At 36.1% G+C, this 18,893-nt stretch overlaps 1 protein-coding gene across 1 annotated transcript in view; it reads left to right on the forward strand.

Annotated features, from left to right (window-relative positions):
- Nucleotides 1-433: 433 nt before the first annotated feature.
- The window catches only part of LOC113670756 (receptor-type tyrosine-protein phosphatase S), a 32,485-nt gene continuing 14,025 nt past the window's right edge, over nt 434-18,893 (forward strand). Inside the window, exons 1-16 of the mRNA XM_089186956.1 lie at nt 434-532; nt 1,121-1,265; nt 3,481-3,794; nt 4,039-4,183; nt 5,275-5,535; nt 6,103-6,276; nt 7,343-7,582; nt 10,112-10,315; nt 13,043-13,356; nt 14,129-14,276; nt 15,165-15,467; nt 15,825-16,121; nt 16,704-17,024; nt 17,467-17,567; nt 18,228-18,420; nt 18,680-18,782. Of these exons, the coding sequence (XP_089043082.1) occupies nt 1,196-1,265; nt 3,481-3,794; nt 4,039-4,183; nt 5,275-5,535; nt 6,103-6,276; nt 7,343-7,582; nt 10,112-10,315; nt 13,043-13,356; nt 14,129-14,276; nt 15,165-15,467; nt 15,825-16,121; nt 16,704-17,024; nt 17,467-17,567; nt 18,228-18,420; nt 18,680-18,782 (3,188 nt within the window). The 5' untranslated portion in view covers nt 434-532; nt 1,121-1,195. The remainder of the gene's footprint in view (nt 533-1,120; nt 1,266-3,480; nt 3,795-4,038; nt 4,184-5,274; nt 5,536-6,102; nt 6,277-7,342; nt 7,583-10,111; nt 10,316-13,042; nt 13,357-14,128; nt 14,277-15,164; nt 15,468-15,824; nt 16,122-16,703; nt 17,025-17,466; nt 17,568-18,227; nt 18,421-18,679; nt 18,783-18,893) is intronic.

Below are 18,893 nucleotides of genomic sequence, written 5' to 3' on the forward strand. Positions count from 1 at the left end.
GGATCAATTGGATCGCCCCCCCCCCCTCCCCGCAAGTGATTCTGTGCCTTCTTCCCTGAGGCAGATCAAGCTATAAATTCCTGCAGAACAGGGGTAATTTTTTTCGTTTTCCAAGCAAGTGAAATAAAGGGGCTCGCGTCTCTACTTGCCTTGATGAGCCAAAAAAACCGCCTCTTCTGTAGGTTAACTTCCTGTGCTGTCAAACAACTACTTTCGAACATTTTCAAACAGTTTTCGGGTCTAACGTAACATGGTATGGAACACTGACGATATCAGTTAAACCTTACGGTTTCGTATCTTCTCAGTGGTCCGTTAATCTGTGTTTTTGTTGTAAATTTTAGGAATACAGAGATTGTAGGTTGTTTTTGTGAAGGAGTACGTTTTTTCAAAATTGAGATGGATAATTAAATTGGAAGCGATTGTTTCACAAGAGATGTGCTGGAAAGAAAAAGAAAAGAAAAGAGGAACAAAGATGGTCAGTGAAAGTGATATTCAGACCGATTAACTCTCAGGATCGACAAAGGTAAAGGAGGTAAGTTTCAAAAGAAATTGTGGTGCTAGGTTGGTAGGGGGTATAACCTGATAATTTGGTTTTGTCAACTGAGTTGATAATGTAAATTGGCCACCGTAAAGAGTTTCTTAAGAGATTCTCCATAAACTGTGGCCTCACCTTGTCAAGATACACAAGTGAAAAAACATTCCCACGCAGGACATTTGAGCATAGGTTTGACTTTCTGGATTCTTACAAAAAAGTTATTTCAATAAAGATTAGCTTTAAATGTTTCAGCACACAAATCATGATTGACAAGTTGATTTTATAACCAGTGACGTTCGCACCAAGAAACAATGAAAAACAAAGAAATAATTTAGACTTCCTGTAATAGTGCAACAGTTGTGGGAAAAACACCAGACTGTTGTAGAAAGTTTTCAAGTCATTTTTTTTTTTTTCTATATTCAGAAATTATTTTTAGATTTCATGATTGCTTCCGTTGTCTTTTGCCTGTAGATTATCCCTTTAAAATAGTGGAGTCTTAACCCGTTTTGTCGACGCGTGATCTTTCGGTTAGCTGCTGAAACTCCGGGAATATATATGATAATGAGTTTAATTGTAACTTGGCAGATGCGCTTCAATGGAGATGGTGACCTTTTTAGGATGCAAAAGGCTATTGAGTTATGAAATAACAACAGCGGCGAAATGTTGGAGTTTGATTCCGAGCTGTACTTCCGAGTGGCTTTCTTCGCTTTTCTTATTCCTCTAGGTTCCGGTGAGTTCTCTGTCATTTGTAATCTGAGCATACGAGTTAAGATCTGCACAAATTCACCGATTTATTTTTTTGGCAGTGACTCCTTAGATATGAGATAATTAAATTCCATTTCATTGCGCTCAGTTGACAAACTGTCGAGTCCGACCGAAAAATGTCAAGTTAATTCTATTATCTTCTTTAAAGCTTAAAAATCTGACAAGTTATTTTATTTTGATAGAGTGAGTTTGGGAGAATTCTAATGGCGATTTTCAAACGTATCTCGCATAGTATGAGTTACTTCCTGTTCAGAGGTAACAACTGCTCATCGACTGACTTCGTCGCTCGCCTTTTCTTAGTTTCGTAAGAGCATAATCTTGTCTACTTGGTTTCACGATAGTCGTGAAGCGGTAGCTCGAAAGAGATCGGAACTTTTGTCGAAACTTTTGTCGGAACAGAACAAGCTCGCTTCGTTATCGATAAAAATATGACGGTCTCTTAAAGACACGGTCATCGCTCGAGGAGAGGTACCTTTGAAAGCTATGATTATATGAGGAGTAGCTTAGAATTTGAACGATTTCGATTGCTTTCCTTTACTTTTACTTCAAACAGTTTCTACACCATACCGAGCCTTTGCTTTAATTTCCGAGTTGTCTAATTTCTTGAACACAAAATTGTGTCATTATGCAAATTTGGCACTGATTTCAAAATACTCCATCAAGTTTCCATTTTGGTGTACAAACTAGTTCGATACATTTACTGCCATTTAGTTGCTGCTGAAGGCAGTGGGACAAAGATACTATGACGATTATTCAGTAAAACAGCGCGAACCTAATCAAAAGGGCAGAGAAATTCAAGGAAAAAGTAAACTGAAAGTTCAATTATGTTAAGAGGTTTGTCGTGACTTGGCATATTATTATTGACTATTGTTTTAACAAATGAGCAGGCAAACACGGCCAAAGTAGACAAGTGTCTGACCAAGCGTTGGAATGAAGACATGTTCATCATTTTATTCGAACATTATACCATAATCAAATAGAAAATACAATTTGAATTGAATAAAGAATGACTCAGCTCGCCTCAGACGTAGGTGTTCAAGTATTCGATGTATATTCATGAGACACGACACGGAATAACCATAAAATAAACAATCATAAAGTGTAAATAGACATTTCATTCCTGTTAACTCATATAATTTGCTTCCACGCCGAAGGACTGAGATTTGCAAAGACCTTTCATGAAAATCCCGAATCGAGGTGTAGCTCTGAAACAAACTTCAACAACAGACCAAGAATTTGAAAAAGCGTTTCAGATTAAAGTGACGTGTTGCAAGGAGGGCCACAAAAAATATGAAGAAAGATGTTCTTAAAGCATAGTGACCATAACCAAAATTTGCTTTCTAAAGTGAAATTTTGAAATGTGTTCAATTGAAAATGTTCTAGGAGTTAACTAGTTTCAGTAAATATTGGGGCACACTTCACCAATCGTTAGTCCAATCGATGATGTCATTGATAAATTTATCATTTTAAACTACTCTTTGGGGTTTCACCAACGACCAGCTAGAACAATTCTGTAGGGCCTGTTTACCAGAAAGTGGGGGACCCCAGGTTATTGAAGTAACCCTCATAGCTTTGGTTAGAAAATAGTCCGTGTTTACACCCAATCCTACAACCCCGGGATCCTGGGGGTGAGGTTGTTAGACAACATGTGAAGGGTGCGCAATGCCGCTACCAGAAACTGGGATCATTTACACTCACTCCACGGTTCACAATGAATAAATCACTACAGGATTCAGCCTACGGAATTCGAGATTAATCGGCTTCAACCTGCATTTGCACTACAGCCTTTTATCTTTGTTAGCCTTTGATTATTTCCTGGTATAACTCTTTAAACCATGTGACAACCCCTTTTCTTAATCACGTGACTTGCTTTGCAAGCTGAGTTATTTTCCCGCTAAAATTCAAGATGATGGCATGGTTACTAAGCATGCCACATTCAACATGGAGTACAGTATTCTCATTTTGAACCGACTTACTACATCTGTTTCATAACTTAAACGATCATAAAACGCCTAGGTATCCAGGTAAATAACAAGGTAGTTTTTCGGGCTGAATACATCCTGAAGAAATGGTATCGATAGTAGAAATGTCGTGCTAGATATTAATAGTTGTTCATTTACCTTGAGTTAATATGGTTTTATGTCAAATTTTATAACGTTCTGTTTTTAACTTTTTTATAGGGGTATGTATCGATTTGGATCTTGGTTTGGAAAATGAGAGAATTTCAGATGGTAACATAACCGCTTCTTCAGTACAAAATGCCAGCACACCAGCCAAGAATGGTCGACTGAACTACAGATCAGGATCATCATGGTGTGCAGGAACAAGTGACACTAACCCATATCTACAGATTGATCTACAGACACTTCATATCATCTGTGCTGTGTCTACTCAAGGGAATTCTCAAGCAGATCAGTGGGTGAAGACCTACAAGCTACAATTTTCCATAAATGGGACAACTTGGACGGACTACAAGGAAGCTGGACAAGTTAAGGTGCAATGTTTTCTAAGTAATTACAATTTGAGTACAAAAATACAAGTTGTTTTACATGTATTTCATGTGATGAAAAATACATGAACATTTTCCTCACAAATCAGAATTTTTTGTTCTAACATAGGCTGCCTTTTGTAACAATCTCATTTTTTCTTAACCAAGTCACCAATTTACTTGAAGCCTACAGTAATTTTCATTATGTATCTGTAATATTATTTAATGTTATAACTTTTGAAAATCTTAGTTCTTCATGGGGAATGATGAAAGAAACTCAGTGGTGAAGCATGTTGTTTATGAACTGCTGACAAGATATGTGCGTTTCCTGCCACAAACACACCAGGGTAGGGTGTGTATGAGAACAGAGGTGTTTGGAGTGAAACAAATGCCAGGTATATGTGCAGGCATGATAATATTCCATAACCAAAGGAGATCCAATGTATACATTTATCATATTGCTGGCAATGCATGTGGGCAATATGAAGTGAATCCTGTGTTCTGATTGGCAATCTGAGTGGGCAAGATGAGCCAATCTTGCCCACTCAGGATTGCCCTCTTTGATCCTGTGCAAGAAGAAGTGGACTTATACAGTTAATAACTTTTGCATTATGTCAGCGATAAAGTTGCAAAAAGCAGCAGAAGATAGTCAAAACCAAAAAAAAAAGCAACCTATTTGGGTTTATTGTACTATGAACACAGTTAGCCTTTTTTCCTGGCTCTCAAAATAAACAAGTCATTCTTGATTCTTATTAAAGCAAATATAGTGTTTAGTTATATAATAAATCCTTTATTATTGACCAGGCTTGTTCAGTTAAGATGGCTAGATATTAACTTCAATTGGTTATTTTTTCAATTTTTGTAGACCTTGACTTTATCTTGGTTGATAAAATTATGAAGAAAGGAACTTGGCCAGTATACAGCCATCATGACCTCACACTTGGTCAATAACCCATTTATATATGCAGATTTTATATTCTGGTGTTCTTTGATAGTTTTAGAGAGGATTTGCTTGCTTAACAATCACAGTTTAAAATTAAGTTTCTTTGAGATTATCTTTGTGGAAGGTTTTGTCAATGTTAAGTGAAATATAGACAAACAGAGGCTTGACAAATTGTAGTATGTTGCAATTGTTATATCAGCTGAATAACTAGGCAAAAAGTAGTCATTTTATAGCAGAAGTGAGGAAATGATAAAAATAGCTTTAATCTGAAATGGGTAAATCATAAGCTATCGCAGGATTGAACTATAACATAAAACTAATTGGCACAAATATCTCCTACATGACACTATTTGGTTGAGAGAAGTGTAGGTACAGTACAACTACACATAACAAAAAATGTGTGGAAGGAAAGCTAAGAATTTTGGAAAATAACTACACAACTATTTTTCTTTGTTATACAATCTCTTGAGTGGAATCACTCTGTTACAATGGTAAGTTTTTCCTGGCCCATGTGGTAACATTTTCTTCAATATTTGTTCACAGAGAACCTTGCCCTAAGGAAGGCTACAGCTCAGTCTTCAACATTCAACAATACTGCTGACAATGCTTATGGTGTATCTGGAAACGCAGTGGATGGAAATCCTGACACTAACTTTTTAAAAGGGAGCTGTTCACATACAACAAAAGAAAACCCCAGTTGGTGGAGAGTGGACCTGGGTTCAGACCATGTTGATGTCTCTGAAATTCATATAGTCAACAGGTTCTCACAGCACGTAGTTACTGAAGACTACAAAATAACAGTTGGTGAGTTTTGTTATCCTTTAATTGAATGTAAGGTCAACCATGCATACATCACCTTATAATCAGCTGCTAAAAAACAGGCCAGTTTGGATGTTACAGGAATTTTTGAAACCTTGGCTAAGCTGTATTGACCTTGTTATTAATCAGCCCAGATGTTTTTTACTTGTCATTGCTCAGTCAATACAGGGCCTCAGCTTAAGATTTTCTAGCAAGGATCTTACTCTTGGTTACTTTTAGAGTTAAGTTAGTACATGTAGATGGGACTGGAGTACTAGAACCAGGGTACTCAAGTGTCATCATTTGTCTACACTGTACCTTCACATGGGACACTCAGAAGTTTACCTCCAGTAATAATTTTTTTACCTGGCCACTCTGTTAACACTATTGTGGCACTTACAAAATTAATGTGATTAAATCCTTGTTTTGGTAGTTTTAATTTCTTTTTAATATGCCAAATAACATTTCCAGGATGTTTACTTTGCTGAAGAATTTATTACAAATTGATCATGTTTGCCACATGGAACCAAACTCTACTAGTAATTCTGACTTTCAGTGCCTCATAATCTGCAGGTAACTCTCCTAATGTTGTAGGCAACACCCCCTGTGGAGGACTCTATGATTTTCATAACTTCACTGCATCAGCTGTTTGTTTTACCAATCCACTGAAAACTGGTAGATATGTAGGGATTTTAACCACAACGAAACAAAGTCTTCAGCTGTGTGAGGTGGAAGTTTATTCACGAGGTAACTTTTCACTTACTCTTTATACTAAACTTAATGTAGTGGTGAAGTCACTTTTGCTCTTTGGAAAATTGACTCATCCAAGACTTTTTTATATATCTCAAAACATATACATATTCATGTAGTTTGAATACACTTATATTTGCATGTTTAATGTGCAAACTGTATTTACCATAATTACTACAGCCAAAAGTCGCACTGAATTTTAAGTAGCACAAAAGCCTTGAAAAGTACACCTGATTTTATAATTATATTGATAAAACAATTGAATGTAATCAAAAGTAGATAAATCAACAAGTGCCATTGGAATATGTTCTTGTAGAGTGGATAAACCAAGACTGATCTTGTTTAATCTCACAGAAACCCCTTAACCATAAAGATCTTAGAAAAGTTTTGTTGGGAATTATTTTATAGTCATGCTTGTGAGAAATGTCTTTTGATAAGTAATTTAAATGTAGGTTTATTTGCTATTTGAATATATTATATATATTACAACACTTTTCCCTTCTTGATATTTGGGTCTCAAAATTTACCTTTGAATTCAGTTGCCTTATTAAGTGTTGAAGAATGGTACAGTTTATCTTCCAGTATGTCAGCAATTTTAAATCTTCAATCAATGAAGCTAGCAATATAAGTATGTCTCTATTAATTTTCAAGTTAATGATGACCAGTAGAATATGTATAGTATTACATCGTAGCTTAAGAATGGAGTCCGTACTAAGTAGAAAAAATGCTATAATTACAGTGGAGGTATTTTTTTAATTTGAAAATTTAGACCTACACCTGCACATGATTTTTTTCCTACATCAAAATGATTGCAGTTTGGTGTCTTTTGCTTTCTAGCTTTTTGGCAAAGGCTGGTACATCTGTAGGCTGTCCAAAATGTAACATCTACAATTAACCAGTTTTTTTAAAACACTCTTTGTTTTAATTTTTCCATATAATGTACAGTGTAACAAACATATTCATTACAACTCCATACAACTGTCATTCAGTGATCAGTATGTAGACAGTGATCATCTTTGTCCAAGGAAACATTTCCTTTTCTTTTGTCTACGTTTTCTCCCAGAAAATCTGGCATTTCAAAAACCAACATATCAGCACTCATGGGCAGTAAGTGGTGGCACAAGTGAGAAAGCAGTTGATGGAAATAGCAATATGAACTTTGCGGATGGATCATGTACATTTGGGGCACATTCCAATTTTCCATGGTGGAGAGTGGATCTAGGACAGGATGAGTTTGTGACTGAAGTGTATCTAGTCAATATAAAAGCCCAGACTCGCCTATCAAAATTTGAGATCAGAGTTGGTAGGTTAATACACATACAGTAACTAATATTTTTGAAGTGGTCAAAGCACTCTTTGCTTAATGTCTTCAAGAAAAGAGGGGGAAATGGTACACTGTGGTTTCTGGTATTGAAAAAAGCTGGATTGGACTGGATCAGATCACAGACAGGATCATGGAACAAATCACAGCAGGAGCTTATTATTTGAAGCTTCTATCTTCCATAATTACCCTTTGAGTCAACCTTGTTCGGTATCTTTTTATTTTTAGAAGCACTTCCTATGGGTTTTTTTTACAGGTGTTTACATAGTAGCCAATCATAAGAGAGCTGTGGTACTCTTTTGTTTGTGTCACATGCAAGTTGCATGAAAGTATTTCAATAATGGTGAAAAGTATACAAATTTTTGCCATTTTTTTTTAGGGTGTTATGTGAACATCAGCATGTTTTCACAGGAAATTAAAGAACCTCCCAAGTATCTCAGTTCAAAAAATAAAAAGATATGGGACAGGGTTGACTCAAGGGTACAATTGGTTTGGAGGCTCCAGGTAATGGGCTCCTGATCACAGGTCACATAATGGGTTGCATCACTGGTCAGACTGAAAAAAAATTTTTGAAAAATAAAAAAACATACATATATAATTGTGAAATAAAAATAAATAAAAAATAGGATTGAAATACTAAAATATGTTGATTTAAATTAGAACTGTAACGTGACAAGCCTGAATGAAATCTGCACGATATCAACAATAACTTTACATGTAAATTACTCACATGCACTTCAGCTGTCATATCTAAACCATTTTTACTCCTCACCTCGCCTCTTCACTCACATGTAGTTAGTAATATTGAATTAAAGAAAAGTATTGCATGAGATGATATTAAAAAGAGGACCAATAACGGACTGGTGAAATGATACGTACCTCTCACTTGCCTTCATCCATTGTGGCACTTCACAAAACTCCTTGACACAGCCGTGAAAGTGACTACATAGAGTTTTAGGGCAGAAAAACTTCCAGTGGGGTTTGCACTCCATTATGTCATGCAGACTTCATTTTGAGGTAAATTGCTATTATTAACAAGTTGATAGAGTTAATTGGCCACCATTAAGTGTTAGCCCTTTGTCAGAGGGAAACAGTCCATCGTCATTCACTCTGATGAAGGGCCAATACTCATCTTTGAAGATCTTAACAGTGGCCAATTTAAACACATTATAAATTCAGTTGATAATGCCAAATAACCTTGTTATACTCTCCCACTAACATAGCACCACTGTTTCTTCAGAAACCTACTCCCTTATCCATTAAATCTTACGTTTTATTTATTATTATTATTTAAAAACCATTTTGAGTTTTAATTTTTTCAAACTTTTTTTTGCAATCCGTGATCAGACCCATGATGCAACTTGTGATGCCACACATGATTCAAGCCTTGATCTGACACCCGTTCCAATCTGTAATCTAATCCATGATCCGATCCAGTCTGATCCAGTACGATCCAGTATGATCCTAGTATTGTTGATGCTGCTGTGGTTTCCACATTCTTGTCAACCCTCAGCCACAACTATTTCTGGATGTACATGTATCATATAATTGCTGTTAAGTTCAGATGTTGGTGTTTTGATTTGACAGTTGTATATAACATACCCACACAAGGTTGTACCCTATGGGTGCCTGGTTGCCAAAAGGAACTGAGTTTTAGCTTCAGGGAACTGAAAAACATTGCCATTTTGCTGAGCAAGGTGGCAGACTGCCCTCTTTTTACTTTGTTTTCAGGTTGGATGTATGATTATGCTCATCGGCTAAAATTATAATTTTTTTTATTGTTCCACATGATTTAACAGTAAAATTAATGTGAAAAATGAATCTCTGAGAAATGGCACAAATGTAAATTTGTGTTATTGTTTGATTAAATGCAATACTTTATAATCCATTTTTATGCTTTTGATTCAAATCACTCATACATTTACCAGTCTTTGAATGAACTTTAGTTTACGAAAGTTTTCCTGTGTAAATTAGTCATATTTTCTTGTCACTTGATATATTGTCTTTACTGAGTTTTGTGGCCCATACACAGTTTTTTATAATTTCCTGATTAAACTCAGTGATGATGGAATGGCTGCTGCCAAATAACAGCAAGGAGGAATCTTTATAATTTTAAGGAACAGGAGCAGTTTTGATAGTTGAGGGGCTACATTGAAATTTAAGTGGGAGCCCAGTCTTGATGATGTGTAAAATAACTGTCAGACAATCATCATTATTGGCAGGGATTAGCTTATTACAAATAATAATACTAATAGCAGTATCTATTTTTGATAATTGGCTTGTATTACTTAGCATCATGCCCTTGCTATGAATAACTTTCATGAGTCAGTCTGGCCTACACACTAGAAAAAGGGCAGCTTTTATTAAGGCAAAAGGTCACCAGGGAGGTAAATCTTGCTTGTTTTGAAAATGAATATCTCTATTTGATCAGTGTATGGATTATTTTTCAGTCATCTGTTAGAAGTTGTTTGTACTTTTTAAAAGTGATTTATTATTATGGTATTCTTTCAGGCACAGTATCAAGTATTACTGATACTAGCATGACTAGTAGTCCCAAATGTGGTCGGGCAGCTACTCTTTACCTTCCTCAAGCAGTAGGTTTGTCATTCTTCTGCCGTCCAAGTTTGAAAGGAAGATATGTCACCATTAGGGACCTTAGAGGAGGTGAATCGGGATTCAATCTTTGTGAAGTTGAAGTGTATTCAGAACAAAGAGGTATGGCATATCTGGATATTTTCAATAACTACTATTAACTGCTAACTTTCTGAGTTGGGGTTCCAATCTGCATTCTCAGGAAAATTTGCCATTTAATTTTTGTATGTAGACATGTAGGTACTTCCATATTGTTAAATAAATGTACCGTAGTTATTCGGTTATAAGGCGCACCGTTTTTTCAAGAAATTCCTAATTTCTACTAAAAATTACCGCGAAAGTTTGGGTGCGTCTTATAGGCGAATATTTTCCCGAAACAATTTTTTTTGATCACAGTTACTGGTACGATTTCAAGCAAATAAAATGACACACACATTAACTTTTATGAATATGGTGGTTCTGGAAAGACAAGCGAAGTCAAATTTGCATAGATGTGATACGTGCTCGGGAGCACGTGCTTAGTAATTTGATACGTCACAAAACGAAACGAAAATAAACAAGCGAAGAGGTAATACCTTCTCCATCCTTTCAGCCTTTTTAGTGCACTGAGACCCGGCGGTACATCTTGTTTAATCAAGGCTTGGTAATTGTGAAGAAGAGCTCCCCAAAAAACCTGTCGGCCGAAAGTTGGCCGACAGACGGCCGACAGATGGCCGACAGATGGCCGACAGGTTTTACCCGAAATATAGGCTACCTGTCGGCCGACAGTGGACCGACAGTCGGCCGACAGTCGGCCGACAGTCGGCCGACTGTTGGTAATGTGTCGGTAACCTGTCGGTAGCTTGTCGGTAGCTTGTCGGTAGCTTGTCCGTGAAACGTTAACACAAACCTTAATGTTTTCTCTCGGTTTTCGCTTGATACAACATCCAACATGTGTAATACGTAGACAATTGACTTTCAAAATTTGGTGGCTCCTAAAGGAGCCGTTTTGTGAGTGGTGAAATATACAAGATACTTCACTCGTAGAATCGTGATTTTAGCGGCGCGCGCCTAAATCAATTATCGCATCACGCATCCAAGTCTAATTTTCGAATTGTTGCGTATAGTAATTTATTACTTAACATAACGAGTAAAAAGATTCACAGTTGTATCATTTATTAAACTTGACATTGGAAATAGCAATTCATCCCAAACCTGCAAGATAGAGGACGATGTTAGCAACACAAATGCACAAGGCAAACATCATTGTTACATACATAACATACCATAAGAGGCAGCGTTGCATTGTTGGGAGATTTTAACGAAAGTGTTTGTATTGATACGTAGCTTATGGTTATCAGAGTTTTTGGCCGAGTTTTCGATTAAATTATCTTCCAATGCGATTCTTAGATTGTCTGGTGTATTGTAAATTAAAATTATTAATTAAATTCTTTTTTCTTAACCTGTCGGTAACCTGTTGGTTAGCTGTCGGCCGACAGTTGACCGACAGTCGGCCGACAGGTATTTTGGGGAGCTCTTCTTCACAATTACCCAAGGCTTTTGTTTGTGTGCGTGGTCGCGTGTGCGACAATTCTGTTTTTGTTGATTAACGGTAAACTAAAATCAATACGCGACTTTTTCGCTTTTTTGTAAGTTTATGAAATAATTTACAATAAACTTGACCGATCTTTACTCCCCAAACAACGGTGCGCCTTATAACCAAGTATTTTAGCGATTTTCTCAGTTTGAAAACATGCAATAATGAAGTTGCCGAATTGGGGGTGCGTCTTATAGCCGAGTACGCCTTAAAACCGAATAACTACGGTAAACTGGTTGCGTGTAGTACAGGGCGTGAAATTAACTTTTTTTCCTGATAGCCACTTGGCTTCTAAATTCTTCAAAGTGGTAGCCAATTCAAAAAAAGGTGGTCGCCATTTTCAAAGACAAACAAAATCTTTCTTTGCGCAGTCAGCGTTCTAGATAGCCCTCCAAACTTAAGTTAAGAAAAAATATCTTTCACGTGCTACAAAGTGGACACTAGGATGGATGATATACAACGTTCAGGCTCATCTAAATCCAAGATGGCGTCTAGTTATCGATGGAGATGCTACGTTTTGAAAACAAACTTAACGAGGAAGTTTGCCGCGGATTTATCTTTGTAAATCTTTTTAATTATCTATATCTCTTGGTAAGGTTATGATGAAACGTTCTAGTCGCCAATTTGGCGACTAACTTTCAGGATTTGGTCGCCAAAGTGAAAAATTTAGTCGCATTGGCGCCTGTATTAGGCGCAATTTCACGCCCTGTAGTAGATAGGTATTAATGATAGTTTGGTTTAAAAGTTGATATATATACATGTACACGTATAAATGTATGTTGTGACCTATTTAAACATAAATGCTACAAATTAAAATGTGGCCCTTCGTGAAACTTTTATTATTAACCTGTAAATCAATAGTAAAGAATAATGGAGTGGTTGTGTAGTTAGCTGATGGTGTAAGAAGACCACATGACATAAATATTCCAGTAGTTAAGAGTGATCTATGTTCATGAACTGGCAATTTGTAAGAATCCTGTAATATAGTGTGTTATTCTGGCAACTAGAAATTCCTGATGGCTTTTTTTCTTCAATTAGAGGCCAAAAGGTGACAAAGTTAATTAATTTTTTAAATTTTTTTTAGCCTTGAGTTTTCACTGAAGAAGAACTTACAGTTCTTTACACAAACTACCTCAAATCACTAGTAAAATCACTTGAGGTGTGTTTACATGGTGCAGCACTCTTGTGATTGTTACTGTACATGTATGATATACCAGCACTGATTCTCTGGGTTGAAACCACAGTTTATGGTAATTATGATTGTCTTTTAACAGCATGTCATAGTCAGGCAATTGGTGTGACCAGCAGAGATGCAATTCCAGATGGCAGCTTCTCAGCCTCATCAAAAGTTAATAATGACCGTGGACCTTCAGCTGGTCGTCTGAATGGAAATAACCAGGGTTGGGCACCAAAAACTAATACTAATCACACTGACTACCTACAAATTGACCTGCAGTATTATTATGTTATCTGTGCTGTAGCCACTCAAGGATCTTTCAATAATGATCAGTGGACAACAAAGTACAAGATTAAATTATCATTGGATGGTGTCACCTTTAACACATATAAAGAAAACAACACTGAGAAGGTCAGTTTGATATTAATGAAACATCATGCTAAACTTGCTTGAATTTTTTTCTCATTTTTTGATATTTTGTTCTTGTATAGTTTCATAAAAATATACGTAACAGGTAATTTAGTGTTAGTGACTGGGTTTAAAACATAAATTGGCCACCATAGAGGGTTAAAAGGCAATTTTATGTTTTCAACTTAGTTGTTAACACTAAATTACCTGCTATACTCTCCCATGGACGCAGTACCACAGTTTCTTTAGAAACTTACCCCCTGCAAAAATACACTCTGTCAAGCCTAATTTTTTATAAAAGAATTATAGACTGCTATGGGAGAGCATTTTGGTATGTGTAAATTTGAATCAGTTTTATGACCAGGTCAAGTATCGGTGGAAATGAGTGAAAAATCTGACATGAGGTTCATAGGTCATGTCTTTCAGGCTTTGAAATGCTTATTTTTTAAGGCATAATGTAGTCCAGTGTATGATAACCCACTAACATGGAATGTTGGTGTGGCTTGCAGCTCTGATTTGAAGTGACTCATTTTGCTTGATCAAATGATTTGAAACTATTTTTGTTAGAATTAGAGCTGTAGATTATCCTCTTTCATCACTTTTTGTGGTGATGGTGTTTGCTACATTTTTATTGGTTGGTTATAGGCTTATTGATAATTCAAAGCCAAGGAAAACTGCTGTCACTTGTGCACGGAAAGTTGAAATTTTCTTTTGAAGTGAATAAACATGTCAGTGTCTATTACTGTTCATTTTCATTGATATCTTAATATTTTAGGTCTTTAATGGAAACTCTGGGAGATATGACATAGTAAAACATGGTCTGAGGGAATATACTTTGGCAAGGTTCATCCGTTTTGTGCCAACAGATTATCATGGTCATAAGACATTGAGAGTGGAAGTTTATGGAGTTCTTTTATCTACAGGTACCAATTCTATTTTCTCTGTACCATAAATTATCATTGAAATCCTACAAGTGTTGCAAAAAAGTGGAAGGGAGTATTATTACTCACCTTACTTAAAATATTACATAAAATCTCATAGCCTATACTGATACCATGCTGTAGAAAATATAGCCAGTCAGAATTCAGGAATTCCTTGTGTATTTGATGGTATTGCACCCACTCATGTTCAGGTAATGACATTGAATACTAGTGACTTATGGGATATTCAGTGGTATACTACTCAGCATTACTTATACAGATACCATGCAGCAGAAAATATAGCCAATCAGAATTCAGGAATTCATTGTATATTTGATAGTATTGTGCCTACTCCTCTTATTGCATGCTGTGATCTTCTTCGTGCCAAAATCGAGCATGCAATGTCGCTTCTAGTATATTTCAAGTGCTGTTTGAGCCATGTCAGTGCCAAATTCTGCCCTCAACATTAATGTTTGGGTAATGACAGACTATAAGTGACTTGTGTGATATTTCATGGTATACCACTCAGCATTGCATAACTGGTATATATTTGAGTGATATACTGATATGTATATGTTCTTTGTCTATGATCATATTTATAAGTTATCCCCTACAGAAATCAGAATTACCACTTAGTCACTCCCTAAATTTAATCCATTGAGGACGAATGAAGTCACTGAGGTTCACTTGATGTCAGACTTGAAAGAGCTTGAAATTCTGACTTGCAAAGTTTTAGGGAGGACTCAAAAACTGAGTTAGTAAAAAGATAACACTTCATCATTATTAACAACTTTCATCTGTGTTGACCAATTCAGTTCCTTTGTAAGCACATGACCGTTGTGAAGCTGTATAATTAAAATACCTAATAATCATTTTTATTCAACAATCCAGTTCCATCACAAGCTCCAGGTAACTTCACTGTGACTGCAACCTCATCTACTAGTATAAGAGCATCCTGGACATCACTTCCAGAATATGCCAGACATGGAACAATCACAGGATATAAGTTGTTTTACAGACAGAAGGGCTTAGTGGACAATTCAGTCATGGAGCCTGTTAGTGGAGCAGCAACATTAACTGAAATTCTCACTAATCTTAGCAAGTATACCAGATATGAATTTCAAGTGTTGGCTGTTGGATCTCATGGTGAGGGACCAAAAAGTTCTGTGATGGTTGGGCAGACATTGGAAGATGGTAAGAGGCTAAAACTGAGCAGTCTAGGTTGTTAGGAAAAACATTTTTTCAAAAAATCTTGCTGATTTGAATGAGATTGGAACATACGTGTACACCTTGTACATATAGATTGCCTGAGTTTTACTGTATTCAGTTTAATATTCTGTATGATATTGATAGAGTTAAGACAGTAGTAACATTGAGAACAAAGTATTATTCATAGCAGGGAATGCATTGCAAGTGTTCAGATGGCTTCTGCAATGTAAGTGAACATGTAAAGCACATCATCCAATTAGTACATTTTTTCTGCCAAAGGTCAAGTTTATTCCATTCTAGTTTAAATACTAACTTTCATCTTCCATTCTTTTACTATTTTAGCACCAAGTATTCCTTCAAACCTTTCACATTCTGAGATAATACCAGATAAACAAGTTGGTCCAAAGATAAAGCTCACCTGGCATAAGCCAGCAGATAAAAATGGGATTATCAGGCATTACACTGTGTTTTATAGTCACAATGAAGATCCTCATAATGTTCATACTGAAACCTTAGGAGGAAACTTGTTAAGTTATACAGTGGATGTGTTAGGTGGGGCTACCTATCAGTTCCACGTCAGAGCTGCAACAGTCAAACCTGGACCAAATGCAACCTTGTCTGTTGCTGTTAATGATTATGGTAGGTGTAAAGTAGAAAATATTATAATCAATAGGCCATTTTTGATATATTAAAGTTCTAACATAGTTCTGAGGCTAGGGGGTATAAAACAAAAGGAACTAATCATTTGCCCCTCAACCTCAAAGTGATTTCCTTTGCTTTATTCCCCTAACCCCTTGCCACCAAGACTGAATTTTAATACATCATAAATGGACTATTAAATTCTCTTTCAACTTTAATGTTATTTGACAATAAGTGATATCAAGGTACACGTACACAAGTTGAGAACAGCTGTATTATAGGAGTTGTACAGGAAGGACTCTCCTTATCCACTCCAAGTGTTTCTCAACATACATGTAATAGTGAAGGACTGGTGAACATGATTGTATTGAATGTGAATGACTACATACCTAAAAAAAAAACAAACAAACAAACATGTGATGAAGGGGAAAGGAGGGAAGAATTACTGAAACACAATTCAGGTAAACTTTGGGAATAAGGTTTTGGTCAAATATTATTCTAGAAATAGTCATTAAATTTTTTGTTCAATGGCTGACAGCTGATCACTTATCTGAATTGGAATGTTTTTGTTTCCTTTTTCAGAACCCAGTGTAGCACCAAATGATGTGTCTTTCAGTTCACTGAACCAAACAACCTTCAATATTTCATGGTCACCTCTGACAAGAAAAGAGAGTTATGGCAAAGTTATCTCATATGAGATCAAGGCATCATTGGTATCTTCTGGAAGTCGACAAAAGAGATCTCCAGCCGACAGCAAAACTGTTAACACAACAAGAGCATTTTTTGTCCTGTATGATATTCAGCTTTGTTACAATGTGTCTGTTCAAGGATACAGTGTGTCTGTTCGAGCATACACCAAAGCTGGCCCTGGACCATATAGTCAACCCTTACCTCTGAAAATATGTGAGTATCATTTTTTTTCAACAGATTAGAGCATGCAAATTTTTTCTTTGAATTCGTTAATTTAGTCTGCATAGAAGCTTAATGTTTAAACTGATTCAAAATCATAACAAGAGTAAGAAAATGGAGGTATTTTGGTTTTCTTCAGTTGTAGTTTCATTTGGCTAATATCTGGGAAATTGATATATTGAATAGGGAGAGATATTCAAAATGCACCTCGTGTTTCCCATAACTTTTCACCGCAATTGACTGTACATTTTTTTCCACATTCACTTTATTTAATTTATTCTTATTACAACATGGACTATTTATACAAAGAAAAAAAGTACAGAAAAAATAGGAAATTAAAAAGAGTGCATATACTGAATACACTAAAGAAGAAACTTACTCTGGAATCTTAAAAGGCTATGATACTTACATTGCTTTACTTCCTAATATGACAAAGTACCAAAGGCACCCAACAACCTGAGGGCAACAGACTCTCAGTCCACAGAGATGACACTGGAATGGGTGAGACCCCAACCTGCTATGGAAGAAAAGTGGAAGGTGAAGTGCTTGCTTTCTTTTTTTCAGTGTACTTTGCTGTAACAACTTGGGTTTTGACACAATTTTACACAACTCTTTGAATCTGAGAATCAGAAACTACTATTTTTGTGATTTTTGTAATTCATAACCTAAAGAGTGTTTTTAACCATTTAACTCCCAAAATCTCATTAGTAATTCTCCTTACTGTCTGCCATACAATTATTATGATGTCAATTTGGTGAAATTGGTATTGGATCAACTAATAATCCCATAATTGACATTTTACTTTATTCTCATCACTCCTATGCTTGATATTGTATCGATCTTGTAAGGATAAATTTTGTCTTGATCACTCATGGGAGTTAAAGGGTTCAAGGAGAACAGACGGAAATGACTTCTGTTGTAATAAATATAATGCATAAGTGTACTAGAGAACTGGTACCATCAGTATGACTACCATGTAAGAGCAGCTACTGTAATAAGTGAGAGGAGTTATATGTACATGCACAGCTGTATGTTGTTTTGCATGTACATGCTACAACTCCTTTAAAAAAAAAGGTTTTTTTGTTTTGTGCTGCGATCATGAAAATGCACGTCCACGTGAGATTTTATTTGTAAATAAATTAGTGCAGGTGTGGTATTTACTGTATCTGCCTTTGACTCAATTGTTTGATTGTTAAGGTTGAGTACTCTGGGAAAAAGTTTTACAACAACAGCTTTTCACACGAAGGCAGCAAAGATGTACAGGGAACAACAAAATATACCCTTGATAATTTGGTACCAGGTACCAAATATGACCTTCGGGTTTATGGAATCTCAAAATGTGGAAACAACGGATCCCCTTCATCCTTGGTAGTAGAAACAAAAATAGGAGGTAAGCAATAACATGCAGGTAACCGTTTGACCCCAAGAGTGACTAACATCTAATTTCTCCTTACAATATCACCCCTGAATCACACAATGTGGTCACAAGAATAAAAGAAATGATCACCTACTAAAGTAGCTTCTGATTGTTGAACAAATCCTCCTTATTAGCACCTTAGGAAATATATGGGATCAGTATGGAGAATATGCATCTTGAAATTGATGTAAATATTTTGCGAATCATGTTATTATATTTGTTTTCTTCCCAGAGCCATTGACTCCAGTTGTACCATCACTGACCACCAGGAAGGTCGCTGAGTCGCAGGCTGAAATTGAACTTTGGCCTGCAGAACAAAGGAATGGTCCAATAAGGTGACTGTTATTTCAATAATAATTGAGATCTTGTTCATGTTAACTCTTTGTTCTTAATATTTCAGTGATCTCTGTGACGTTTGATCCGAATAATTTTACACCACTCCGGTG

Source organism: Pocillopora damicornis, chromosome 11, assembly GCF_964200805.1.
Source record: "Pocillopora damicornis chromosome 11, jaPocDami1.2, whole genome shotgun sequence".
In the NCBI taxonomy this organism is placed as follows: domain Eukaryota; kingdom Metazoa; phylum Cnidaria; class Anthozoa; order Scleractinia; family Pocilloporidae; genus Pocillopora; species Pocillopora damicornis.